General features: G+C 43.4%; 2 protein-coding genes and 2 non-coding genes across 4 annotated transcripts; 2 read left to right on the forward strand and 2 right to left on the reverse strand.

Annotated features, from left to right (window-relative positions):
- Positions 1-2618: 2618 nt before the first annotated feature.
- On the forward strand, positions 2619-2722 carry LOC132648906 (U6 spliceosomal RNA). Its single transcript, XR_009587288.1, has one exon. It is a non-coding gene; the product is annotated as a U6 spliceosomal RNA (small nuclear RNA).
- A 97-nt stretch (positions 2723-2819) lies between these two features.
- On the reverse strand, positions 2820-10707 carry LOC110547237 (cystatin-A). Its single transcript, XM_060370331.1, has 3 exons — positions 10457-10707; positions 6716-6817; positions 2820-2985 (listed from the first exon to the last, which is right to left on the reverse strand). Exons 1-3 carry the CDS (start codon positions 10520-10522, stop codon positions 2863-2865), a joined length of 291 nt encoding a protein of 96 aa, XP_060226314.1. The 5' UTR covers positions 10523-10707; the 3' UTR covers positions 2820-2862.
- Positions 10708-18895: 8188 nt separating this feature from the next.
- LOC132648898 (U6 spliceosomal RNA) lies at positions 18896-18999 on the forward strand. Its single transcript, XR_009587281.1, has one exon. It is a non-coding gene; the product is annotated as a U6 spliceosomal RNA (small nuclear RNA).
- Positions 19000-19065: 66 nt separating this feature from the next.
- LOC132648705 (cystatin-A-like) lies at positions 19066-27300 on the reverse strand. Its single transcript, XM_060370912.1, has 3 exons — positions 27066-27300; positions 23003-23104; positions 19066-19260 (listed from the first exon to the last, which is right to left on the reverse strand). The coding sequence occupies exons 1-3, from the start codon at positions 27129-27131 to the stop codon at positions 19138-19140; spliced, it is 291 nt and encodes a 96-aa protein (XP_060226895.1). The 5' UTR covers positions 27132-27300; the 3' UTR covers positions 19066-19137.
- Between the last annotated feature and the right edge of the window lie 14 nt (positions 27301-27314).

Genomic DNA, 27314 nt, shown 5'->3' on the forward strand with positions numbered 1-27314 from the left:
CTCTGAGTTCAAGGCCAGCTTGGTCTACAAAAAAAGTTACATTTACCATTGTAGCCTTTTAAGAGTGCTCTATCTACATGTACACCTACATGCCAGAAGAGGGCATCAGATCCCTGTATAGATGGTTGTGAGCCACCATGTGGTTGTTAGGAATTGAACACGGGACCTCTGGAAGAACAGACAGTGCTTCTATCCACTGAGCCATCTCTCCACCCCCATCCACACTATGTAGCCTTTTCTATGAGAAAATTTTGTTCTAAAAGACCATATTGGAAAAATCTTCTCTATAAAGTTGATCTGTAATAATTTTTTAAACACATGAGATAAAAGGCTGGATAGAAGTGAAACCATAGCCAGGATCTTGATGGTGCTGTTCCTGAGGAAATTCAGATTCTTGGCTGAGATCATAATGAACTTTCCAGACTGCCAGATATGTCATCAGAGTGCCTTCTAGGTAATCTAATCATGTTATGGTGCCTGAATTAATCCAGTGTGACATTAATTGAGCATTTATCTCAGTTTGGAGTGAGTTAGTACAAATGAATACACAGTCTGTGTCAATAGCATTTAAACCTTCGAGTTGAAAGATAGAATTCCTTTATCAGTTTTGAATGGTAGATTTACTCCCTGAAACCTGAAACCCCTGTCTGCAATCACTGCCTTACAACAATTTGATTTGCTGTTTTTACTTGAGAGGATTTAGAAACAGCATGCCAATGTGCAGAGATGAATTTGGCTTTTACTTGGCAGAGGAGAAGAAAGGCATGAAGAAAAAACTTTATCAAGTTTTATGCAAAAAATAAAAAGCAGGAAGTCAGGGAAGTGAGTGGAGGGTGCATTGGAAATGACTGCTGGCTGGAAAACAATGTCCTTGCCTTTGAAAAGCCCGTTTAATTAGGGATTGAAGCATGTGGAATACTGTAATGAAGGACATTCTGTTATGTTATTCTGTATAAGTTGTGCTTTGGAGCTATTAGTTAGAATGGAGTTTGTGCTAGTGATACTGCAGTAGTCTGCTAATATCCCACACATTCAGGAATAACCTGTAAACAGGAGATTGATTAGCCATCCCTTGGGTTAGAGTATCTAATCAAACATTAGAACCAGACAGCTTTCTTGTGATCTCTGTATATATACATAATTAGCTTAGCAGAATACTCTAAATTTCTCTGACTCTTTAAAAGAAATCATTCTAAACATTTGAAAAAAACATAAGGAAAATGGAAAAATGATCATTTCCAGCAAGGCTGACTTTTTTTCTGTGTGGGGAAAAGGGAAGAAGAAAGAGATACTGAGTAAAAATGATGACTTAGAAAAGAAATACTTTGTGTAAAGTTGTGACTCAAGTTATAATTTGGACTTCTATCTTCTTGGGAATTTAATGAACCGAGTGTGTGTGTGTTTGTGTTTGTGTGTAGGTGCCTGTGTTCATGTGTGTCTTTAGATAGGATCTTAACTATATATGCCTTACTGCTGGCCTGTAATTCACTCTGTAGACCAGGTTGACTTTGCAACAATGTGAGAAACTTGAATTGTTAGGCCCAAGGGGGGACCCTAACTTTCAGGAAGTAGATGAAGAGCACTCAGGATAGCGAACTGATGCAATTTGCAAGAGGTTTATTTGAGCCATCACGCAATGGGGTCACCCCTGCTAGTCAGCAAAGAGTGGCACTGGGAGATAAAGGCCTTGGGTTTTTAAGGGATAAGGGTGGGAATTTTCACGGGTTGCAGTCTTTGCAATTCAGGATTGGATGAGGAAGCTATAAGGTAAGATAATTGGTAAGTCTTCCAGTCCTGCTAAGTGTGGATGTGGCTGCAATTAAAGGTGGGGGTGGGGAATAATTAGCTCATCCTTGAAAATTGGGGCTGTGAGTTTTGGCTGGAGGTAACAGGCTACTCAGAAGAAGGATCGAGGCCATCTGGGTTGGTTGCTAAGAAACACTATGTTGCAGACAAAGGTCTGGTCATTCTTTTTGCTGAGTGAAGGTTCTTGCTTGCTTGCTTTCTTATCTCTGTCCTCATAGATGGCCAGGGTCACATTCCTCCATTCTCTGCAAAACTACTAAGGGGCTTTAGCTTAACCTGGGCCTAAAACTCAAAAATAAAGGTTTTAGAAGACATAGGTTACAAAGATAGTCTGACCTTTCAGAATGGATCTGGGGCCAAGATGTTAGCATGGCAACAGTGTTCATTTTCTGATCTTGGTTGTTGATTTCTGGCTGTGCAGGAGAATGTCCTTGTTAGTGGGAATGCACACTGCTGTTTGCACTAGTTGAGTGCCAGGAAGCATCTGTTGGTGGTGAGAAATCGCTGCACCTGACTCTCAAGAGTGAGGGGAAAGTGGGGAAGGGGGAAAGCACAGCTTTTCTGTAAGTTTAGGATTGTTTCAAAGCATGTCTTGTAAAATACCAACTTAATTTTCAAATAGGAAAGCAGATACAGTATGCTGGGTTCTGGGCAACCACAGGGTTGTGCGTGCCTGACAGCCACTGGTGCTTGCCCCTGCCAGGAAGGAGGGCGGTCCTATCCTGTTTGCAATAGCAGGCAAGCCTTAGTTTCTATAAGGTTTCTGGTTGGTATCACTTATCGTGGGACCTCTTCTCTGAACCATTAACACTGTATTCTCTTTGGCAGCACAAATATTAAAACTGGAATGATACAGAGATTAGCATGGCCCTAGCGGAAAAATAACATGCAAATTCATGAACTGTTCCGTAATTTAAAATAATCGTCTAGAAAGTAAAGGTCGATGCAATAAATGAGTCATGATGGAAGAAGACAGTTATTTGAAGAATGCTTCTTTATTGATGGCCACATCTCTCTTTACAATGAGAAGACTCGGGTAAGTTTAGAATTTATTTCTTAGAAGTAGGTCAGCTCATCATCCCTGGTTTTGTCAGCCTGGTAACCACTAAGTACAATACTGTGATCATGGACACTACTGAAGGCTTTCACGTGAATGTAACGGCCACCCCCTACATGAATCTGAAAAATATAAAAGAAGAAAGAAAGCAGAAAAGGAAGGAAGGGAGGGAAGAAAGAAGGGAGGGAGAGAGGGAAGAAGGAAGGAAGGAAGGAAGGAAGGAAGAAAGGAAGGAAGGAAGGAAGGAAGGAAGGAAGGAAGGAAGGAAGGAAGGAATAGGGCAGATTATTCACATGGATATTCATTGTATGACAAATCTCTCTTGTAAAGATTTGATGTGGTAAGCTATCCTGAAACCACACTTCTGGCCTAAGGCAGCATCAATGAACAAAGCTCCCATCAGCCCTAGTGTTAAGAGAAAGAACAACTAACAGTATGGCAGGAGGCATATTTCCTAGGTTCATTTTTAATAGCTTTTAGAAAAAGGTTTTAGTTAATTTATTTGTATGAACATGTGTCTTCAAGAGCATCCCTTGCCTACAGTGCCCGGAGACCTTAGCAGAGGGTGTTAGGTCCCCTCGGACTGGAGTTAGAGATGGCTGTGAGCTGCCATGTGGGTGCTGGGACCCAGCCCCAGGTCCTCTGCAAGAGCAGCCAGTACTCTTACCCACTGAGCCCTCTCTCCAGCTGGATTTAATTTATTGTTCTTTTCATTAAATCCGGGGCACAAATTTCATTCACATTTTATTTCCACGATGCCTGGAACAGGAGCAAAGGGCAGCCTGTATTTTTGGTGAGTCTGCTTTCTGACTTTCAAGTTGGGAGAAGAAACTCAGAATTACTTGAGAAAATATGGACTGTATGGTCCCCATACCTCTGATTTATTGGGATACTTCGTGAATGCCCAGCAGGTTGCCTCCTTTATAAATTAAAAGGAGCTTAGATGTCATAGGGCTGACACTCCCATTGGTAGTTTGGGCATGAACCCAGGTCCTAGAACATCAGGGTAAGAACTGCCACTTTGTTCTTTATTGGAACAATAGAAGTTCTGTGTTATACAGTAGATATTATGGTCTGACAGTCCTTCCTCCCTTAATCTTAAAATGCTACTAATCAGTTCACCAATGTATATAACACTACAATGAGCACTATATAGCGAGTGTGTGTGTGTGTGTGTGTTTGATCTCACTGACTTCTTACCGTAGGTCTGAAAAAAGGTGTGACACTCTCGGTTTCAAAGCCACCAGACACAGATTACCAGAGAGTAATTTTCGGGAGCTGGGGAGGTTAGCCAGCACAGTGCTGCCTAGTTTGCATGAAGCCTCGGGTCTGGGCAACCAGCACCTCCTATGTAAGTCAGGTGGTAAGTGCCTATCATCTGAGCACTCAGGAGGTGGAGGCAGGAGGAACAGACATTCAAGGTCATGTTCAGTTATAATATGGTGTTTGAGTTCCTGGACAGCCTGAGATACATGGGGACCCTGCCTCAAGACAACAACAACCAAAACATCCTAACCATCAAAAACAACTAAAAAAAAAAAAAAACCAAACAAATGAAAAAATACCAAACATTAAGGTGTGGTAATTCTCTCTCCCCCTCCCCACATTAAATGGCAGAGTCCATGTTGTTTCTCTTGCTGGTTGGTTTGTTTTGAGGCAGGGTCTCTCTGTGTAGCTCAGGCTAGCCTCAGACTTGGGAATCCTGCCTTTTCTTCTGAGCGATGGGATTACAGGTGCGTCCCTCTTCTCAACTCCACAGTGTAACTTTTTAATCAAGCACTTGTTTCCTCCTGGGAAAAGAGCATCACTGCTGACCTTACCGGAGCTGGCACAGCCGTGGCTCCAGGAGGACATCTTGACTCTGTGCTTCCTATAGTGTGAGCTTCCAGAGTCATTTATATGTTGCAGGGATCACTTTTCTGACTGGTAACATGGTGAAAATGGCTTATTTTTGTTTTGTGGATTTTACGTGAGGATTGGATGAAGAGGGGAAGCCTGATTATAGAACAGCACCTGGTATGTCTAACTGCGTTGTGGGTTCAGGGCAGGGTGTTAGGCTCAGGGGAGGAGATCTTGGGAGCTCACAGACTTTTGAACGAGTGTAAACAAGTTGAACAAGCAACCCAGGATGACCTCACACCAAGGCCTAAGGGCCTTCTTTCTACAACGCTCTCAGAAGGACTCAAGACAGACAGAACATCCTCTCAGTAAGAACTGGAATCTCCAGTGTGGCTGAGAGCACACTGTAGCCTGCAGAAAGGAAGGAGGGAACCAAGTCCCATTGGGTGGGTGGGTGGGAGCGAGCGTATTGCCATTGGGTGGTCCAGGGAAAAACTTTCAAGATCATTTTCTGATGAGCTTTTGTAAGAAATACCTGAGGGAATGAATATGAAATGTATTTATTTGGATAATCAAAGCTATTCAGACAATCTCAGTTTTGGTGGAAAATTTCCTATCTTTGAACAAAATCCATTTTTTTTCTGAAAACTTTCTTTTCCAGCTGTGAAGAAAGATCATGGAAGGAAGCAGTCCCTCAGGACACACCTGGGCTTCATTCACATGTTTTTTTTTTTTCAGGCCTGGAACACAGCAGGGACTCCAATTTGATTGACCTTCCCTGGTCTGTCCCTCACACATATCCCCGTGTTGACGTGAGCTCTTGTTGAGCTGGCTAGCTCTGTCATGGCATTTTACTTTTAATCACTACATTAAAAGTTCATAGCTTAAGTTATTAGTTACTTAAAAAGAAGAAATAAATGACACTGAGCCTTGGTCCAGTAACCAAGCAGAGTAGGTAAAGGCACTTGAGTAGCTCTTATCTTTGGAATGGGATTGTCATTGTATAATACGTAGACATAAACAGAGATCCTATTTATTATCTGCAGATGAATTTCGGTTAAGAGCACTGGCTGCTCTTCCAGACATCCTGAGTCCAATTCTGAGCAAACCACATAGTGACTTACAACCATCTATAATGGGATCTGGTGCCCTCTTCTGTCATGCATTTGTACATGCAGACAAAGCTCTGATATACAGAAATAAATAAATATATTTTAAAAAAGAACTTATTCAGGACATTTAATTTAATTTTTTGATATGGCTATAAAAGTTATTTGTTTGTTTGTTTTTTAGAAATTATGTGCATTCCCGTGCCTCTGTGTATGGGTGTGCACATGTGGATAAATAAAAAGATTTATTTGGGGGCTGGAGAGACGGCTCAGCAGCTAACAGCCCTTGCTGCTCTTCCAGAGGTCCTAAGGTCAATTCCCAGCAACCACAAGCAGGCTCATAGCCATCTATAATGAGACCTGATGCCCTCTTCTGGCATGCAGGTGTACATGCAAACAGATCACTTAGAAACAGAAATAAATATATTTTTTAAAAAAGGAGTATTTAAGTTATATTAATAACTAAAGAAAAAAAGAAGAATGAACAAAACAATAAATAAATACATAAAGAATGAAAATAGCTATTTAGAAAAGAGTTATTCTTTCAGATAACGATTGAAATCCTTAAGTGCATTTAACTTGAACACATATAAAATTAGGACGTTTGAGGTGGAAAATGCTTTAAGACACTGGCCAACTCCCAAACCCTAAGACTTATGCAAACACATGACAGAAGAAATGGCCGTGACTGGAAGCCAATGCCTGGGCTGTTACATCATCCTTTTCTGTACAGTTTTAGAAATTAAAGACCATGTACAAAAGCTTTCTATATTCACAAGGAAAAGCAAGGTAAATATCCTATCACTGACAGATCTGGGAATCTGCTACTTGCAGGTGTCTTTCTTTCTACAGTTAGGGCGACAGAACACATCACAGCAGTGTGTAACTGAGGACAGAGTCTAACCTTAATGAAATAATTGACTCCAGCGACGACTTGTGTTTTATACTCGACGGCTTCATAGGTTTCATATTTCTCATTGGTTTGCTCTTCCAGCTGTGGTTTGATCTTATGAAGAGAAAGGGAGAGAATGCTTTTAAGCTGTGTTGGCTCTGCTTAGCTGAGGTACAAACCTGGGAAACTCAGAGATGCCGATGAGCCTAGAATGGCAGCTCAAGCCTCTAAATCTGTAACTTGGAAGAGAGGGCAGTGGGACTGATCTCTTGGGAATCAGATCGGGGGAGTTCAGGAAAAACATTCCTCATGGACCAAGAGGATGTAGGCACGTTCTGATAAAGAAGGGAGGGTCGGTGTCTGGAGAACGCTGGTGTGGCTGAATGGCAGGTTCTCCAGGGATGTGACATCAGAAATGACTGGCCAGAGAGCTTAGGTTGGAGGGAGGAACATACATCTGTAGACGAGGTCAATGGGAGCCATAGCTTGCTAATGCCCAGGGTGTGCCCAGCTGTGCTGGTGAGGTATTGGCCTGGTGTTCCAGCCAACAAAACTCATGCTCAGTGTGTTCGCCAGGAATGGTGTTCTACGGCTAGGCTCCCGATATGAAGATGAGCATGCTCAGTGCACATGCACGTTTGCATGTGTAATCATAGCCTTCGCTTCTAAAAATAACCCTTCAAGTAACATTCCTTTCCCTCAGATAAACATACCTGAAATTCTCATGCAGTGGCTACTTGAACAGACAGTAAAACATCACCCACTGCAATCTGGAACTGCTTCGGCACCCGTCTGTTCATTTGGTCTTTCCTTGTACATGTTGTGGTTTTTCACACATGGGAGTGTGTTTGCCTCTTTACTTCCAGCTATTTTGAAAATGTTCCCCAGATCATTTTATGAACTTGCTCCCTGCTTAGCAACTCAGATAGTGCTGTCTACATACTGCCCCCCCCCTTTTTGTTTTTTCAAGACAGGTTTTCTCTGTGTGGCCTTGGCTCTTCTAGAACTCACTTCATAGACCAGGCTGGCCTTGAACTCAGAGATCCCTAGTGCCAAGATTCAAGGTGTGCACCACTACCACCTGGCAATAATGATCTCCACCTTGTGGGTTTTGGTGCTGAGCCATCTTGCCACCGGATAATGTTATCTTAAGGACAAACTGTAGGAATACCCGTCACCCTGAAAATCCTCACATCCTCCCAATCCCAAAGCCTCTGCTTGCCTTTCTGTGGGTTCAATTCCCAGGGACTGAAGGTGGCACTTCTCTGTGGTATGTGGGAACCTTTCCTCTTTCCTCCCTTCCTCCTCCCTGGTTGGGGGTCTACTAACATCCAACAGTTTTCTCTTCTTCTAAGACTATTTAACAGTGTTGTTTTTTTGTTTGTTTGTTTTAGAAAATAAACATATACTTAAAATGTACAGAATAGAGGAGATTTTCTCTGGGACCCCTCAAATCATGCTCGAGATGCAATATATCTTCTGCTCTGACACCCTGTGGAGACCCAACCGACTATAATCTTGATTTTACAAGGACTTTCTGAAGTATCTGTCTCCTGGTGTTCTTGCTGTGGTTGAGAAGATGCTTCCTAAAATACACAGTTTATGGCCTGCTTCTCTGCCTCCCAGCACTTAACTTGAAATTGTCCCCTCAGGCTGTCTCCTGCCAGAGGGGACAGAGGAGTGAAGTCTGAAAGTCAAGCCACCACACTATCCTTGTTCCCCGAAGTCCTTTTAGGCATAATGTGCTATAGATGTCTAGATTTCCTCTGCACTGTTAATTTTTGGGGCGTACAGGCCAGGTCTCATTGACCTTGAGGTAGCTTCTATGGTTTGTAGCCTGACACTAGACACTAGACACCTAGGAATGACTCAGGAAATGTCCCTGTCACCAAATGGTTCATGGCTGGGCATCGTGAATGGTGATTTAAACCTGAGGCCATCTTCCACAGAGGAGGCAGGTTTGCTGTAGTCACTTCTCTCATACCTGCAAAGCTCCCGGTGGAATGGGCAGGTTAATTTCCTAACTGGGTGACTCTCAAGCATTTCAAGTCTTGGTTTCATCATCTGAAAATAGGATGTGATGCCCTCCTTGCCTGCCTTGCAGCTTTGAAGATCAAATGTGAGGTGGGGTGGAAGTCAAGGCTTTTAAAAGAGCAAAGTTCCATCTCTGGGTGAGGCAATCCTGTTAATGTCCATTTCTCCTTCTACTTTTCCAAAACTGCAAACACACACTTCTAAATTAATCTTATTCCTCGAGATGTGGCCCACAGATGGTGTCATCAGCAAGGTAAGCCCTTCCTGTAGCTTCCTAACTTTTAAAAATTATGTGCTAAAAATGAATTGGATATATATGTGTGTGTGTGTGTGTGTGTATATATTGGAACATGTCAGGGAATTTTTCAGGCAACACGCACAGTAACTTTGCCTCATCTGTGCATATTTGTTTTTGAAATCATTTTTCTGCATGTGGTTTTAGTGAGTGCTTTTAGCTCTTTCTTCCTACAAATGAAACGGAGGTAACCTATATGAAAACTCCATCTCCTCCAAGCCTCCTGAGATGCCAGATATCGAGTTCTAGAAGAAAGGGAACCATGGGTAGAGCAACCAGAGAACCTGAGAGCCTGGCTGAAATGTGGATGTGCGGGCCATGTAGCCGGCATTTTACCTAGATCAACTGCTGACTCATTTGCACAGCAAGCTTGAGAATGGCAGCTTGATGGAAGAAGCCAGATGAAGATGTAAAGATTTAATATTATCTTCCTCAAAAGTAAAATGCTCAAGAGATTTATTAAAATAAACCCACGAGTGAGAACTAGTTAGTATTTAGTCATTGAATAATAGGCCTGTGACAGCCTGTAGAATGTCCAGTGCCTTACCCACGAAGGCTCCCATCTCTTTGACTCACATAGAGGCCTATGGTTCCTGGCATAGTGGTGCATGTCTGTAATCCCAGCACTTAGAAGTTGAGGCAGGGGAAGTACCATGAGTTTGAGGCCACCCTGGGTACCTGAAGTGCTAGACTAGCTAGGACTACATAACAAGACCATGTCTCAAACAAACAAACAGCAAACACAACTGATCTAGTCTGCCTGGGTGATGTGATGTTTCAGGGAGGAAAAACAAAATGATGTAAGAAAATAAGGTGACAGATTGCAAACTACGCCCGTAATTCCCATGTGTTTCTCTGTTATAAAACATGCAACACAGTACATTTTTAGCATATAGGTGATAGTTAAGGACCATATATTAACTTGCTAGAAACATTGAGTTCTATTTTGACTGCGATGGTGTGGTGGCAAAGCATCTGGAATCAGTGCAGGAATCGCTAACAGTCTTATCTGCTATCAACCTGAGATGTCCCTAACAACCTTAGACACTGGCTTCAAGTAGTGAGGTGGAAAGCACTACATCTGTCAGTGGATCAGAGCTCCTGGGATTACACATGTAAGTAAAAGGTTTGACTTACTGACATTTAAGTGAAAGGTTTACAAATCTTTTACTTACATCCAGTACAAATTCACCTTCAGCAAATGAGGAAACTGAGGCTGCAGTAAACAGTGTGACTTGGCCAATTTTACTATTGGAGTACTGAAAGGCTTAAGATACCTCTTTAAGCTGTATAAAAGTCTGAACAAATCTCACACATTTCTGTTTTCTGTGGCTTCCCACACTGTTAACACAGGGCCAAATTATGAACCAAATTTTGAAATTTTGATTTGGGATCAAACTTTATCCTGAAGTGCAGCGACTCACCTTGTCAGCAATCTCCTGGATTTCTGGTGTGGCAGGTCTGGCCTCTGTCAAGCCTCCTGGTATCATTCTGGCAAGCTGCTTCTTTGCTAGGCAGGATGCTGAGAAGAAGTGATGAGGTAAGCTCAGAGACTCAGGGTTTTAAAGGTCCCTATAAATCTCCTCCTATGTATTACATCATTACCTTCCACAATAGTGGAGGGACTGAGGAAATGAGTGTGGCCTCAGGCAAGTCTTATCCTTAGAGGAATTGCTGAGTGGGGTTGGGGGAAAATGAGGTGGGGGGAGTGAACAAGTGGGCGTGCTCAGGAATCAGGTGTGGTTAGCATAGGTTCCTCCCTGCAGTGTTTGCGAACTTCATCCTGTTGTGTCACATGAGGAACCAGAGTTTTCAAATATGTTAAACCTCAAAGAGGTATTTTTCCTTTCTCACTTACTCAATAATTTATTTACTTTACATCCTGGTAGGAATTACCCCTCCCTCTTCTTCTACCAGTCCCTTCCTCTCACCTATCCATCCCTCTGCCAGTGCCCCCTCCATTCTCAGAGAAGGGGAGACCTCCCATGGGAATGAACCCACTTTGGATGGTCAAGCAGGACTGGGTTCATCTTCTTGTATTGAGGCCAGAAAGGCTGACCAGCTAGGGGAAAGAGATCCAAAGGCAGGCAAAGAGTTCTTTAAGAAAATACTTAATAATGTCAAGGCTGGTTGCTTAGAATTCACCCAACCTTATAAGACAGTAAAACTGTCTATGGAGGACTTTTATTTCCAGTGTCTAAATTTTTTTTTCATCCTCAAAGAATAAAATAGCAAACATCTTTATTTCTTCTGCTACTGTTGAGTCTCTCACCTCCTCTCTCTCTCTCTCTCTCTCTCTCTCTCTCTCTCTTTAAGAAGGGATTTCATCTGTAATCCCAGGACTCAGGGTCTACAATGTGAGTCCAGGACACCACAGATATACAGAGAAACCCTGTGAGGGCAGGTTGGCATTTGGTGTTGGAGGGGGAGGGGAATGAAAGGATTTCATGGATCTCAGGCTGGCCTGGAACTCACTATGAACCTTGAACTTCTGATTCTCCTTCCTCCACCTGAAGAGGGCTGGGATCATAGGCATGTGCCATGCTCAGTTTCTGTGGTGCTGGAGATTAAACCTAGGGCTTTGAGTGTGCCAGGTGTGTCCTCTCCCAGCTGGTCTACGTGCCCAGCCCAAGACAGCTAGATTTCTTTCACTCAGAGCTCAGCGTTCTGCCTTATTTGCTTCATGATGCTTTTTGTAGATCCATCCTTCCTTTCTTCTTCCTTTCTTTTCTTCTTCTTTTGACAAGATCTTATTATTTAGCTCAAGCTGGCCTAGAATTTATTATATAGCCCAGAATAGCCCTTTGGTCTGGCTCCTCCAGAGTGCTGATGTCAAACAGGTATATCACCTATAGAAGAAGCATCCACTCCAGCCTTGATATCCACAGACTTGATTCCCATTGTGAGTTTTGTATCCCTGTAGGCCATTTTAATAATTTGTGGCCAAGTTTTATCTTTCGGTTTTTATCAGATTGTGTGATAACCACATATTCTATGCTATACTGATTTTCTTTTTAATTGTGTGCACACACACAAGAAGGCCAGTGGTGTCAGATCCCCTGGAGATGGAGTCATGAATGAGCTGCCTGACATGGGTGCTGGGAACTGAACTCTGGTCTTCCGCATGTTGCAAACTACTGAGCCATCTCTCCAGCCCTTGTGCTCTTTTTCTGAGTAGCATGCTTTTGAGTCTTCCCATATTGATACGCAGATAAATTAACCGAATTCCTTTCATGGCCCTTTCTTCTGTTTATTCTCTCTAACTGTGATATGCCACAGCACAGCTTAAACACTCAGCACCCTGGTGAGAAGAATTTTGGGTGTTTTTAGATATGTGTATTTTACTTTTATCTCAATTTCTGTAAGTGTATAAAATTCAGAAGAACACAGTAAAATAATAGACATCTCTGTCACTCAGGACAGAACACATCTGCCCCCCTTTTCTCTGGTGGAACTGCCCCATCGGGCAGAAAATCGGTGGGCAGCAAGCCTCTGTCCCCTTGCTGTGGCCAATTCTGTGTTATTCTTAGCACCTCCCTCTTGACCCCCAATAATTCTTCTGAAGAGAAGCCCTCCCTTTTAAATGGTTGGGATATCAACTGATATTAACCTACTGACTATAATCTTACTGACTACAGTGGAAGCAGAGGATCAGACATTCAAGGCCACCTGAACATACATATGAAATCCTTTCTAAATCAAAACAAAAAAATATTAACTGGTAAATCACCTTTCTTTAGATTTACAGAACCCACAGTGTCTAGTAACCTGTATTTAACATGAGACTCTTATGCTTTTTCTTTAAATCCCATGCACCAGCTGACATAGCCTGTAGATTTCCGTGAAGGTTGACTTATAGAAAAGAAATTCCACTGTCTAAAAAGAAGTAAAGGGACCTGGGCTTGAGGGGCCGCTGTCTTTGGGATGTTCCTTCCGATGCTTCAGAGAAGAAGGAAACAAAGCTATATACCCTGAATGATGCTGGACACACTGTCAGGCAGCCTCCCTACCCTGCTTTCTGTCTCCTGTGAGTTGGCCAAGACTGAGCTTTGGGGTTGACAGCCCCCCTCTGCTCTCATTTCCCCAAGAACTTTTCCTTGGGTAAGCCCTGGACTTCCCCCTATAGCTCTGGTCACATAAACCGTCCGTGAAACAGTGAGGAGCCAGAACTTCAGGAGCAGTTTGGAATTTGCCTCATGATTGCAGGGTTAGGCCATCCATCACAGTGAGGACAGCCTGGCAGTGTTGCATGAGGCAATTGGTCTCATGTGTCTGAAGTTAGGAGGCAGAGGAGAACCAGTGCTGGCTTTCAACCAATCTTCTTCTTTTCTTTGGTCTAGGACCACGGACTGGTGTCATCCATATTTAGGATGGGTCTTCCTTCCCACCTCAGTTGACCCAGTGTAGAACTTTCTTCAGTGAGGTGCCAGAGGTCTGTTCCAAAGGCCTTTCTAACCAGAATCCATCAGATTGACAGAGGCCACTATCAGGATGGTCACCGAAGCAGAGTTCTAATAACTGATTCTCATTGGAGACAGCTTTGCTATTTCCTGGCCCAGGCCTTTCTTGAACTCCCCATGTTCCTCACCTGGACCTTGAACTCATGATCCTCTTGAATCCACCTCTCACTTTCTGGGATTCTAAGCATGTGCCTCTGTGCCCAGTGCTAACATCTGCTGATTTTAAATGGCTTGTTCTTGGAAATGTCTTTGCTGATGTTCAGACTCAGAAAATGATGCATTACAGTTGAGGATGTCCCTCAGAGATAGAGCTCTTTGCCAAGCTTGCTCAAGGCACTAGGTTCAATCCCCAATCCCACCAAGAGAAATTCTTCTTTCCCAAGGCAGATAATAGAACCCTACTTGTTACCTTGAAGACAGCCATAAAACCTAGAAACCTCGTCCAAACCTTCCCCTGTCCTTTTGCGTAGGAGCTGTATGTGAGCAGGCTGCTTAACCTGCCTTGCTTCTAGTAGGTCATAAAACCTTCATTCTAGGAGGGGTTCTGCCCAGTACCATAAATAGACCAGGAATCTGAACAGACCAGCCCTGCTGGTTCACCTACCCAGTCTTTTACCAGTAGGCCATAAACCTCCTTGTCCAGTCACATGTGCAGTTAGCTGTCTATTTGGGGCCAAATAATACATTAAAAGTAGACAGCTGTTCCTGGGTATTTGGGTCTTCATTTCCAAAGTTCCCTGTGTTTGTGTAAAACTTGGGTTCCACAAACCTGCCCTGCTGTCTTTTTTCTTGTTTTGTTTTGTTTCGTTTTGAGACAGGGTTTCTCTTTGTAGGCTAGGATGTCCTGGCCTCACTGTGTAGATCAGGCTGGCCTCAAACTTAGAGACTCGCCTGCCTCTGCCTCCCAGAGTGCTGGGATTCCAGACATGCTCCCTATGCTCTCATAGGAGTATGAACCTTAAAATGAAGAGGATGACTATTACCCTCTTACATGTGCTTGCATGACAAATCATTAGGATAAGTCCTTTCCCACTGAGTCAAAAGTCTGAAATGCTTTGACAAACCTTTCTTTAAATATAATTTTTTTCTTTAAAAACTTTTTTTTGTTTAAATTTCACTGTGCATCTCTGGGTGTTGTGGAACTCTCTACGCAGACCAGGCTAGCCTTGAATTCAGAGAGCCACACTTGCTTCTGTCTCTCAAGAGCTAAGATTAAAGGCATGTGCCACCACACCTGGTTGATGACCTTCCAGGGCCAACAGTTGTTTCTCTGTAGTTTTTCATACAATAAAGACAGTACATTGAGAGTCAAGGCAGAGTCTCCTCCCGAGATTGTCAGAGGAAGAGGAGGTGGTTGAGAATAATGAAATATGAAAGATGAGCATCAATGGGGAATGGGAAAATGCTGTGGAACACTGTCTTCTTGGTGTGATGAAGTTACTGTACTAGAGAACTCATTGCACCTATGGTCAGCTTCACAAGATCCCAGCGCCAGTGCTGACTGGCAAGGACACAAAGTAGGAAGAGAATGTTTTGGGGACATGGGGAACAAGGAAGTGTACTGGAGGGATATAATCAATGTTGCTTTAAGAAACAAAAGAGTTGGGTAGTGTGTCCATGCCTGTAATCCCAGCACTCTGGGAGGCAGAGGCAGGCAGATCTCTGTGAGTTTGAGGCCAGCCTGGTCTACAAAGGGAGTCCAGGGCAGCCAAGGCTACACAGAGGAACACACAACCCTCCATATATATATATATATATATATATATATTATACAGATACAATGTGGAGGTACCACAGGTGAGCCAGGCAGGAGGCCAGACTCTGCAGCCACAAAGCTGCTGGAGTGACTTGGGTTTGAGGCCAGTAAAATCTGGGCCAAAAGCCAGGGCTTTGGTTCTGAAGGGTTTTCTGAGTCTGGCCATAGCTATGGCTTTGGTATCCCCTTGTATCATGAAACTGACTCACTATTTGGGTTTGTTTTAATATCATTTGGAATATAGAAATTCTAGAGTCCTAGAAAGTCTGGATTTAATAACAGTTGGAATCACCATGAGTAGCGAGGGCGCCCTGAAGAACTGCACTGATGGCCTTACCCACACACCCCACCTGCTGGAAGAGGCTTCTAGGAGTCTGGATAAAGATGGTGTGGCAGTAGGTAGGTACCTGGCCTTTTGATTGCTCTGCCTTCCCTCTTCCTCCATGTTGCTTTATTCCGTGGATCTTCCTGATTCCCTAATGCTATGAGGGCCAGCTGTTCCAGGCTTCCACCATGGTGACTAAAGACAAGGGGCTCTCCAGGAACCTTCCAGGTTTGGTTGCTGGAGCCTGACTGCTGAGGCACCCAGCCTGCTGGCCTTCCCAGCAAGGAGTTCCAGCTGCCCTGGGACTGCTTTCACTGCCTAGGCAGCCAACCTCAGGAACCAAGGCTTCTGCTGGGTTCTCAGCCTCTCAGGTGAGGTCCGGCTGATGGTGCAGTTTTCATGCCAGCTGACTCAATACAGTCTTCCCTGTGTAGATTTTTCATCCCCCTCACTAATAAACTTCCCCTCTGGAGTCTCCTCCTGCCTGGTTAAGGGCACTGCCAGCCAGTTGCTCACTCTGGTAGAACCTGCTTGAACTCCATAGTCCCTCTGGTGAGACCAACTTTAATTCTTAGCCTAACTCTGGCTCCTCTGTTAGAAACAACATGCCCATGTTCAGAGAGGAATTTGGCTTTTACATGGCAGGAGAAGAAAGGCAGGAAGAAAAACCTTTATCAAGTTTTATGCAAAAAATAAAGAACAGGAAGTCAGGGAAGTGAGTGGAGGTGGATTAGAAATGACTGCTGGGTGGAAAACAATGTCCTTGCCTTTGAAAAGCCAGTTTAATTAGGTATGGAAGCATGCGGAGTACTGTAATGAAGGACAGTCTGTTACGTTATTCTGTATAAGTTGTGCTTTGGATCTATTGTTAGAATGGAGTGGTTTGTGCTAGTGTCACTGCAGTAGTCTGCTAATATCCCACACACTCAGGAGTAACCTGTGAACAGGAGATTGATTAGCCATCCCTTGGGTTAGAGGATCTAATCAAGTATTAGAATCAGCCTAGCAGAATACTCTAAATTTTGCTGACTCTTTAAAAGAAGTCATTCTAAAGATAAACATTTGGAAAAAAACATAAGGAAAATGAAAAAATTATCATGTCCAGCAAGGTTGACTTTAATCTGTGTGGGGAAAAGGGAAGAAGAAAGAGATACTGAGTAAAAATGATGACTTGGAAAAGAAATACATTTTGTAAAGATGTGACTCAATTTATGATTTGGACTTCTATCTTCGTGGGAGTTTAATGAACCGTGTGTATGCGTGTGTGTGCTTGCGTGTTTGTGTTTATGCACATGCCTGTGTTCATGTGTGTCTTTAGATAGGGTCCTCACTATATATGCCTTACTGCTGGCCTGAAACTCACTCTGTAGACCAGGTTGACTTTGCATTCATAAAGATTCTGCCCTCTGATCTGAATCCTGAGTGCTGGGATTACGAGCATGGCCCACCATTTCCCTGTGAGTCAGTCTGTCTCGCCCAGGCTTGCCTCAGCCTTCCTCCCAACCCCCAGTACAAGGGTTACAAATGTGCATTAGCGTGTTCAGCGAATTTGTCCTTTTACCTGAATTTTCAAGAGTGAGTACTAATGTGCCCCAAAGGGTTGGTGTGTGTTTGTTAAGTATTCCTTGTCTGGGCCTGTGTGCATCTGTGTGGAGACAGGTTGAGGCCTAGTGTCCTCCTCACTCTCTCTCCCCCTTAGTGAGAGCCAGGGTCCCCTGCTGCACTGGGAGATCATTGACTCAGATAGACTGGGTGCCAGCAAGCCCTAGGGTCCTGCCTTAACATCCCCATTGGGGCTCAAACAGGCTTTCTTCTTGTAGAGCAAACACTTTCAGCTGAGCCATCTCCCTGATGCTTTAATTACTAAGGTTTTAGGAGTGATTGTTTTTACATTTCTTACTTTATTGGTCTTACCACATTATATGTTTTTGTCAGCTTCAGTGTTATATTTACAGAAGTTTATAGTTATGTATTTCTAGTCCAGTGATTCTCGACCTAGTGCTGCGACCCTTTAATACAGTTCCTCATGTTGTGGTGACCCCAACCATAAAATTATTATCACTGCTACCTCATAGCTTTAATGTTGCTGCTGTTATGAATCGTGACATCTGAGAAGTGTCTGATATGCAGATGGTCTTAGGTGACTCCCGTGAAAGGGTCAGGGTTGCAACCCATGGTTGAGAACTGCTGTTCCAGGCAGAAATAAAGTTTGTTAGAGTTATTCCTTCAACATTTTATCAGAGTTCTCAGGCAGTTGGGGTGTGTTTGTTGGGGCTCCTGGATGTGGTGGCCACCTGAGGGCGCTCCTGTGGAAGGAAAGGGACAGGCCTGGGTGCCTATCTCCTGGTTCACTATGGAGGGATAGCCAGTCCACCTGCACTTAGAAGTAATTGCTACTAGATGAAGTATTTTCACTCCAGTTTTAAACTCTAGCACGTAAAAGCTGTCCCCTGGAAAGCCCCTCAGTGGCTGCTCACTCTCTTAAACGTAAGCACTAATTCCTTAAAATGGTCTGGGATGTCCTCCCTGCCCTGGCTTCCTTCTGCAATCATCCCTCTGCTCAGCCCTCAGGTCTTCCTCTCTAGTACTGAGCTGCCTCCTTCTGCTCTTAGCCAAGACCCAGTGTCACCTTCCAATGTCTGAGCTTGCTCTCTGTCCTCTGGCCAGCTCCTACCTATGGCTCTGGTTTCAGCTGTCACTTCCCTGAGACATGACTACCTCTCAGGTCAGGTGTTTCTTTTGTGTAGTCGCACAATAAATAGTATGTCCTTCAGGGTCTCTGCTGCTCTCAACGTGCTGGCTTTCCTTTTCAGTTTGAAAGCTCTCAGTGTGCTGGTTTTCCTTTTCAGTTTGCAAGCTCTCAGCATCCTGGCTTTCCTTTTCAGGTGGGGAGCTTCACGCTCTTTTCCAGTTTTCAGAATGCATAAGATGCTGCTGGTCCCACACCACATTTTTTCCCTTTCCTGATAGAACCCCAACTCTTTCTAATGAGTTTCCAGCTTCCTTTGTAGCCTAAAAGCAATCAAAATTTAGAAGTAGAAGCAGAAGCTCACAGGGAGATTTCTCACTATCTTTTTTAGTGTTAAAAGTACTGACTGTCTTGTTCACTGCCTCCACCTTCTTTGTAGATTTTTTTAACAAAACAATCAGAAAACAGCCAAGTAGCAATGGAAGTCATTACTGTCAGTAATTACAATGAATGTAAATGGCTTATATTCTCCAATGAAAAGACCTGTTTGCAACTGCACCTGAGCCTTAGTTTTCATAAATTTTCCGGTCGGTATCGCTTATCGTGCGACCTCTGCTCTGAACCATTAACACTGTACTCTCTTTGGCAGCACAAATATTAAAACTGGAATGATACAGAGACTAGCATGGCCCTTGCGGATGGATAACATGCAAATTCATGAACTGTTCCATAATTTAAAATAATCGTCTAGAAAGTAAAGGTCGATGCAATAAATGAGTCATGATGGAAGAAGACAGTTATTTGAAGAATGCTTCTTTATTGATGGCCACATCTCTTTACAATGAGAAGACTCAGGTAAGTTTAGAATTTCCTTCTTAGAAGTAGGTCAGCTCATCATCCCTGGTTTTGTTAGCCTGGTAACCACTAAGTTCAAAACCGGGATCATCGATACCACTGAAAGCTTTCGTGATAATGTATCGGGCACCCCCTACGTCAACCTGAAAAACATAAAAGAAGAAAGAAAGCAGAAAAGGAAGGAAGGAAGGGAGGGATGGAGGAAAGAAGGAAAGAAGGAAGGAAGGAAGGAAGGAAGGAAGGCAGATTATTCACATGGATATCCATTGTATGACAAATCTTCTCTCTTGTAAAGATTTGATGTGGTAAGCTGTCCTGAAACCACACTTCTGGCCTAAGGCGGCATCAATGAACAAAGCTCCCATCAGCCCTAGTGTTAAGAGAAAGAACAACTAACAGTATGGCAGGAGGCATATTTCCTAGGTTCATTTTTAATAGCTTTTAGAAAAAGGTTTTAGTTAATTTATTTGTGTGAACATGTGTCTTCAAGAGCATCCCTTGCCTACAGTGCCCGGAGACCTTAGCAGAGGGTGTTAGGTCCCCTCGGACTGGAGTTAGAGATGGCTGTGAGCTGCCATGTGGGTGCTGGGACCCAGCTCCAGGTCCTCTGCAAGAGCAGCCAGCACTCTTACCCACTGAGCCCTCTCTCCAGCTGGATTTATTTTATTGTTCTTTTCATTAAATCCTGAGCACAAATTTCATTCCAGAATCACATTTTATTTGCAACGATGCCTGGAACAGGAGCAGAGGCAGCCTGTATTTTTGTGAGTCTGCTTTCTGACTTTCAAGTTGGGAGGAGAAACTTATAGTTACTTGAGAAAATATGGACTGTATGGTCCCCATACCTCTGATTTATTGGGATACTTCGTGAATGCCCAGCAGGTTGCCTCCTTTATAAAATAAAAGGAGCTTAGATGTCATAGGGGTGACACTCCCATTGGTAGTTTGGGCATGAACCCAGGTCCTAGAACATCAGGGTAAGAACTGCCACTTTGTTCTTTATTGGAACAATAGAAGTTCTGTGTTATACAGTAGATATTATGGTCTGACAGTCCTTCCTCCCTTAATCTTAAAATGCTACTAATCAGTTCACCAATGTATATAACCCTACGATGAGCACCATACAGCAAGTGTGTGTGTGTGTGTGTGTGTGTGTGTGTGTGTGAGTGATCTCACTGACATCTTACCATCGGTTTGAAAAAAGTTGTGACACTCTCGGTTTCAAAGCCACCAGACACAGATTACCAGAGAGTAATTTTCGGGAGCTGGGGAGGTTAGCCAGCACAGTGCTGCCTAGTTTGCATGAAGCCTCGGGTCTGGGCAACCAGCACCTCCTATGTAAGTCAGGTGGTAAGTGCCTATCATCTGAGCGCTCAGGAGGTGGAGGCAGGAGGAACAGACATTCAAGGTCATGTTCAGTTATAATATGGTGTTTGAGTTCCTGGACAGCCTGAGATACATGGGGACCCTGCCTCAAGACAACAACAACCAAAACATCCTAACCATCAAAAACAACTAAAAAAAGAAAACCAAACAAATGAAAAAATACCAAACATTAAGGTGTGGTAATTCTCTCTCCCCCTCCCCACATTAAATGGCAGAGTCCATGTTGTTTCTCTTGCTGGTTGGTTTGTTTTGAGGCAGGGTCTCTCTATGTAGCTCAGGCTAGCCTCAGACTTGGGAATCCTGCCTTTTCTTCTGAGCGATGGGATTACAGGTGCGTCCCTCTTCTCAACTCCACAGTGTAACTTTTTAATCAAGCACTTGTTTCCTCCTGGGAAAAGAGCATCACTGCTGACCTTACCGGAGCTGGCACAGCCGTGGCTCCAGGAGGACATCTTGACTCTGTGCTACCTATAGTGTGAGCTTCCAGAGTCATTTACACGTTGCAGGGATCACTTTTCTGACTGGTAACATGATGAAAATGGCTTAGGGTTTTTTTCATGGATTTTTCGTGAGGATTGGATGAAGAGGGGAAGCCTGATTATAGAACAGCACCTGGTATGTCTAACTGCGTTGTGGGTTCAGGGCAGGGTGTTAGGCTCAGGGGAGGAGATCTTGGGAGCTCACAGATTTTTGAACGAGTGTAAACAAGTTGAACAAGCAACCCAGGATGACCTCACACCAAGGCCTGAGGGCCTTCTTTCTACAACGCTCTCAGAAGGACTCAAGACAGACAGAACATCCTCTCAGTAAGAACTGGAATCTCCAGTGTGGCTGAGAGCACACTGTAGCCTGCAGAAAGGAAGGAGGGAACCAAGTCCCATTGGGTGGGTGGGTGGGAGCGAGCGTATTGCCATTGGGTGGTCCAGGGAAAAACTTTCAAGATCATTTTCTGATGAGCTTTTGTAAGAAATACCTGAGGGAATGAATATGAAATGTATTTATTTGGATAATCAAAGCTATTCAGACAATCTCAGTTTTGGTGGAAAATTTCCTATCTTTGAACAAAATCCATTTTTTTTCTGAAAACTTTCTTTTCCAGCTGTGAAGAAAGATCATGGAAGGAAGCAGTCCCTCAGGACACACCTGGGCTTCATTCACATGTTTTTTTTTTTCAGGCCTGGAACACAGCAGGGACTCCAATTTGATTGACCTTCGCTGGTCTGTCCCTCACACATATCCCCGTGTTGACGTGAGCTCTTGTTGAGCTGGCTAGCTCTGTCATGGCATTTTACTTTTAATCACTACATTAAAAGTTCATAGCTTAAGTTATTAGTTACTTAAAAAGAAGAAATAAATGACACTGAGCCTTGGTCCAGTAACCAAGCAGAGTAAGTAAAGGCACTTGAGTAGCTCTTATCTTTGGAATGGGATTGTCATTGTTTATTACATAGACATAAACACAGATCCTATTTATTATCTGCATATGCATTTTTGAATTGGTTTCCTTGACATCACAAGAATTTCAAAAAATTTTTTTTCTATTAGAACTTAATCAGGACAGCATTTAATTTAATTTTTTGATATGGCTACAAAAGTTGTTTAATTGGTTTTTTTTTTTTAGAAATTATGTGTATTCCCGTGCCTCTGTGTATGGGTGAGCACATGTGGGGAGGATCAGGCCTCTTACAGCTGTTGTTGCAGCTGGTTGTGGGTCATCTGCGGTGGGTGCTGAGAGCTGAGCCTGGGACTTTGCAAGAGCAGCATTCAGTCGAGTCGTTTCTCCATCTCTTAAAATTTATTTTTAAAATACTCTAAGTATGGCTTTATACTATAGCTGCAGTGTCAGGAGCTGGACCTGCTTGAGCTATAAAAAGATTTATTTGGGGGCTGGAGAGAAGGCTCAACAGCTAACAGCCCTTGCTGCTCTTTCAGAGGTCCTGAGGTCATTTCCCAGCAACCACAAGCAGGCTCACAGCCTTCTATAATGAGACCTGATGCCCTCTTCTGCCATGCAGGTGTACATGCAAACAGATCACTTAGAAACAGAAATAAATATATTTTTTAAAAAAGGAGTATTTAAGTTATATTAATAAGTAAAGAATGAAAATAGCTACTTAGGAAAGTGTTATTCTTTCAGATAATGATTGAAATCCTTCTTTAAGTGCATTTAACTTCAACACATATAAAATTAGGGATGGTTTGAGGTGGAAAATGCTTTAAGACACTGTCTGGCCAACTCCCATACCCTAAGACTTTTGCAAGCACATGACTGAAGAAATGACCGTGGCCAGAAGCCAATGCCTGGGCTGTTACACCATCTTTTTCTGTACAGTTTTAGAAATTAAAGACCACGTACAAAAGCTTTCTATATTCACAAGGAAAAGCAAGGTAAATATCCTATCACTGACGAATCTGGGAATCTCCTACTTGCAGGCGTCTTTCTACAGTCGGGGCGACAGAACACATCACAGCAGTGCCTAACTGAGGACGGAGTCTAACCTTAATGAAGTAATTGACTCCAGCGACGACTTGTGTTTTATACTCGACGGCTTCATAGGTTTCATATTTCTCATTGGTTTGCTCTTCCAGCTGCGGTTTGATCTTATGAAGAGAAAGGGAGAGAATGCTTTTAAGCTGTGTTGGCTCTGCTTAGCTGAGTTACAAACCTGGGAACCTCAGAGATGCCGATGAGCCTAGAATAGCCGCTCAAGCCTCTAAATCCGGAACTTGGAAGAGAGGATAGTGGGAGAACTTGGAAGAGAGGGCAGTGGGAGAACTTGGAAGAGAGGGCAGTGGGAGTGATCTCACGGGAATCAGAGCGGAGGAGTACAGGAAAACATCCCTCATGGACCAAGAGGATGTAGGCACGTTCTGATAAAGAAGGGAGGGTCGGTGTCTGGAGAACGCTGGTGTGGCTGAATGGCAGGTTCTCCAGGGATGTGACATCAGAAGTGACTGGCCAGAAAGCTTAGGTTGGAGGGAGGAGCATACATCTGTAGACGAGGTCAATGGGAGCCATGGCTTGCTAATGCCCAGGGTGTGCCCAGCTGTGCTGGTGAGGTATTGGCCTGGTGTTCCAGCCAACAAAACTCATGCTCAGTGTGTTCGCCAGGAATGGTGCTCTACGGCTAGGCTCCCGATATGAAGATGAGCATGTGCAGTGTACATGCACGCTTGCATGTGTAATCATAGCCTTCGCTTCTAAAAATAACCCTTCAAGTAACATTCCTTTCCCTCAGATAAACATACCTGAAATTCTCATGCAGTGGCTACTTGAACAGACAGTAAAACATCACCCACTGCAATCTGAAACTGCTTCGGCACCCGTCTGTTCATTTGGTCTTTCCTTGTACATGTTGTGGTTTTTCACACATGGGAGTGTGTTTGCCTCTTTACTTCCAGCTATTTTGAAAATGTTCCCCAGATCATTTTATGAACTTGCTCCCTGCTTAGCAACTCAGATAGTGCTGTCTACGTACCCCCCCCCTTTTTTTTTTGTTTTTTCAAGACAGGTTTTCTCTGTGTGGCCTTGGCTCTTCTAGAACTCACTTCATAGACCAGGCTGGCCTTGAACTCAGAGATCCCTAGTGCCAAGATTCAAGGTGTGCACCACTACCACCTGGCAATAATGATCTCCACCTTGTGGGTTTTGGCGCTGAGCCATCTTGCCACCGGATAATGTTATCTTAAGGACAAACTGTAGGAATACCCGTCACCCTGAAAATCCTCACATCCTCCCAATCCCAAAGCCTCTGCTTGCTTTCCTGTGGGTTCAATTCCCAGGGACTGAAGGTGGCACTTCTCTGTGGTATGTGGGCACATTTCCTCTTTCCTCTCGTTTCCTCCCTGGTTGGGGGTCTGCTAACAGCCAACATTTTTCTCTTCTTCTAAGGCTATTTAACAGTGGGTTGTTTTTTTTTTTATAGAAAATAAACATATATTTACAATGTAGGGAATAAAAGTACAAAATAGAGGAGATTTTCTCTGGGACCCCTCAAATCATGCTCGAGATGCAATATATCTTCTGCCCTGACACCCTGTGGAGCCCAATCGACTATAATCTTGATTTTACAAGAACTTTCTGAAGTATTTGTCTCCTGGTGTTCTTGCTGTGGTTGAGAAGATGCTTCCTAAAATACACAGTTTATGGCCTGCTTCTCTGCCTCCCAGCACTTAACTGGCAATTGTCCCCTCAGGCTGTCTCCTGCCAGAGGGGACAGAGGAGTGAAGTCTGAAAGTCAAGCCACCACGCTGTCCTTGTTCCCCAAAGTCCTTTTAGGTCTTTAACCTATGATTAGGTTTAAAAGTGTTTAATTATGTTATATTTCATAATGTGCTCTTAATGTCTGGATTTCCTCTGCACTGTTAATTTTTGGGGAGTAGAGGCCAAGTCTTATTGCCCTTGAGGTAGCTTCTATGGTTTGTAGCCTGACACTAGACACTAGACACCTAGGAAAGACTCAGGAAATGCCCCTGTCACCAAATGGTTCATGGCTGGGCATTGTGAATGGTTATTTAAACCCGAGGCCATGGCTTCCACAGAGGAGGCACGTTTGCTGCAGTCTCTTAAGCATTTCGAGTCTTGGTTTCATCATGTGGAAATAGGACGTGATGCCTTCCTTGCCCCTGTGCGGCTTTGAAGATCAAATGGGAGGTGGGGTGGAAGTCAAGGCTTTTAAAAGAGCAAAGATCCTTTTCCCAGTGAGGCAACCCTGTTAATGTCCATTTCTCATTCTACTTTTCCAAAGCTGCAAAAACACACTTCTAAATTAATTTTATTCCTGGAGATATGGCCCACAGATGGTGTCATCAGCAAGGTAAGCTCTTCCTGTAGCTTCCTAACTTTTAAAAATTATGTGATAAAAATACATATGGATATGTGTGTGTGTGTGTGTGTGTGTGTGTGTCTGTGTGTGTGCATGTATAAAATTCTTAAGGAACTAGTGAAAAGGTAATATTTAACAATTACCCTAGCCAGGCAGGATGACACACTTCTGTAGGGTCAGATTCTTGAGAGACTAGAGGCAGGAGCATTACTTGAACCTGTGAAGTTTGAATCACTCTGAGAAACAGCATGACCTCTCTTGCTAAAAAAGAGCAATTCTTCTAGATAACCAGGTGATCAGCCATTAGGAATCATTAAGATCTGGTCTATCTTCTGTATTTCACATAACTATATTCCCCTGTCTATACCTTAGAGCTCTGGTTTCTGGAACATGTCAGGGAATTTTTCAGGCAACATGCACAGTAACTTTGCCTCATCTGTGCATATTTGTTTTTGAAATCATTTTTCTGCATGTGATTTTAGTGAGTGCTTTTAGCTCTTTCGTCCTACAAATGAAATGGAGGTAACCTATATGAAAACTCCATCTCCTCCAAGCCTCCTGAGATGCCAGATATCGAGTTCTAGGAGAAAGGGAACCATGGGTAGAGCAACCAGAGAATCTGAGAGCCTGGCTGAAATGTGGATGTGCGGGCCGTATAGCCTGCATTTTACCTAGAGCGACTGCTGACTCATGTGCACAGCAAGTTTGAGAATGGCAGCTTAATGGGAGAAGCCAAATGAAGATGTAAAGATTTAATATTATCTTCCTCAAAAGTACAGTGCCCAAGATATTTATTAAAATAAACCCATGAGTGAGAACTAGTTAGTATTTAGTCATTGTTTAATAGGCCTGTGACAGCCTGTAGAATGTCCAGTCCCTTACGCACGAAGGCTCCCATCTCTTTGACTCACATAGAGGCCTATGGTTCCTGGCATAGTGGTGCATGTCTGTAATCCCAGCACTTAGAAGTTGAGGCAGGAGAAGTGCCATGAGTTTGAGGCCACCCTGGGTACCTGAAGTGCTAGACTAGCCAGGACTACATAGTAAGACCTTGTCTCAAACAAATAAACAAACAAACAACAGCAAACACAACTAATCTAGTCTGCCTGGGTGATGCGATGTTTCAGGGAGGAAAAACAAAATGATGTAAGAAAATAAGGTGACAGATTGCAAACTACGCCCATAATTCCCATGTGTTTCTCTGTTATAAAACATGCAACACAGTACATTTTTAGCATATAGGAAATAGTTAAGGGAGATATATTAACCTGCTAGAAACATTGACTTCTATTTTGACTGCGATGGTGTGGTGGCAAAGCATCTGGAATCAGTGCAGGAATCGCTAACAGTGTTATCTGCTGTCAACCTGAGATGTCCCTAACAACCTTAGACACTGGCTTCAAGTAGTGAGGTGGAAAACACTCCATCAGTCAGTGGATCAGAGCTCCTGGGATCACACATGTAAGTAAACGTAAGTAAAAGCACAAATTCACCTTCAGCAAAGGAGGAAACCGAGGCTGCAGTAAACAGTGTGACTTGGCCAATTTTACAATTAGAGTACTGAAATTTCTCTGAAAGGCTTAAGATTCCTCTTTAAGCTCTAGAAAAGTCTGAACAAATCTCACACATTTCTGTTTTCTTTTTCTTCCCACACTCTTAACAAAGGGCCAAATTATGAACCAAATTATGAAAGTTTGATTTGGGATTAAACTTTATCCTGAAGTGCAGCGACTCACCTTGTCAGCAATCTCCTGGATTTCTGGTGTGGCAGGTTTGGCCTCGCTCAAGCCTCCTCGGATCATGCTAGCTAGCTGCTTCTTTGCTAGGCAGGATGCTGAGAAATGATCAGGCAAACTTGGAGACTCAGGGTTTTAAAGGCCCCCATAAACCTCCTCCTATGTATTACATCATTACCTTCCACAATAGTGGAGGGACTGAGGAAATGAGTGTGGCCTCAGATAAGTCTTATTGCCTTCCTTAGAGGA

Source organism: Meriones unguiculatus, chromosome 17, assembly GCF_030254825.1.
Source record: "Meriones unguiculatus strain TT.TT164.6M chromosome 17, Bangor_MerUng_6.1, whole genome shotgun sequence".
Lineage (NCBI taxonomy): Eukaryota > Metazoa > Chordata > Mammalia > Rodentia > Muridae > Meriones > Meriones unguiculatus.